This window comes from Aureococcus anophagefferens, assembly GCF_000186865.1.
Source record: "Aureococcus anophagefferens unplaced genomic scaffold AURANscaffold_314, whole genome shotgun sequence".
Classification (NCBI taxonomy): Eukaryota; class Pelagophyceae; order Pelagomonadales; family Pelagomonadaceae; genus Aureococcus; species Aureococcus anophagefferens.
Window position 1 is genome coordinate 5,880 of NW_008705842.1, and position 1,091 is coordinate 6,970.

At 74.8% G+C, this 1,091-nt stretch overlaps 1 protein-coding gene across 1 annotated transcript in view; it reads right to left on the minus strand.

Annotated features, from left to right (window-relative positions):
• Window positions 1-1,091, minus strand: part of AURANDRAFT_68711 (hypothetical protein) — a gene marked incomplete at both ends in the record, with an annotated part of 6,020 nt that overhangs the window by 4,189 nt on the left and 740 nt on the right. The window contains one exon of the mRNA XM_009044431.1: window positions 801-1,044. Coding sequence (XP_009042679.1) covers window positions 801-1,044 — 244 coding nt within the window. The remainder of the gene's footprint in view (window positions 1-800; window positions 1,045-1,091) is intronic.

Consider the following 1,091-nt stretch of genomic DNA (forward strand, 5'->3'; position numbering starts at 1 on the left):
CCGCGCGGCCGCCGCCGCGGCCGCGCGCCGCGACCGCGCGGCGGCCGCGCGCCACCACCAGGCGGCGACGCGGCTCCTGAGCGCCGCCCGTCCGCGGCGGCGGCCGCGGACGCCGCCGCGGCCGCGCGCCACGTGCGGAGCGCGCCGCGCGAGGCCGGCGCGACGTGGCGGAGGCGCCGGATCGGCCGCGACGTCCGCCGCGGCCGCGGGGCCCTCGACGTCGGCGACGCGCGCCTTTCACCAGCGGCCGAGCGCCGGCGCCGCGCCGCGGTGGAGCGCCTCCCAGCGCCGCCACCACGCGCCAAGGCCCCGCGCGAGCCGCCGGCGCCGCGACCGTGCGCAGAGTAACGCACATAACTACCATGAGAACCGACGCGCTCCACGCGCCAGCGGCGCCGTCCGCGAGGCCCCGCGGCTGCGGCCGTTAGCCGCAGGGCGCCACCCAGGACGCCGGGACGTGGGGGACCTCCGAGTAAGGCCTCGAGTAGGGCAGGCTTTCTTCCGAGACGGCGACGAGTCCGTCTCCTCCCAGTACGCCGAGCCCGAGGTCGACGAGTCCGACTCGGACGACGACGACGCCCGGCTCCGCGCCGACGCCGAGGCGCGCGAGGCGGGGGATTAACGTCTATTTTCGTGGGATACGCGATGGAGGCCTATCTTAGAGCGGACGCGCCGGCGCTCGCCGACGGGGCAATTTTTCCGTGTCATGGGACGGCGGGGTAAAAAAAAGAAGGGAAAAAAAAGAAAAAAATGAGGCGCCGAAGGCGCCGAAGGCGCCGACACGCGCCGATACGCGTGACGCGGGCGGAGCTCGACAATCCAACAGCATGCAGCATGCGGCACCGGTGATCCGCGGAGAGGTCGTCGTCGTCCCGGAGCGCCGGCACGGCGAGCTCGACGGGCTCGTCGGCCTCGTGGAGGCCGGCCTGCGTGAGGAGCTCCGTGGCCGCGACGAAGGCCCGCTCGAGCACGGGCTGGTGCTGCCTGTCGAGCGGCGCGGTGAAGTCCAGGGGCGCCACGTAGCCCTTGGGGAGCACGTAGTGCCTTGGAGGTCAGGCCCGCGGGGAGCGACGTCCGCGCCGGGCCCTCGT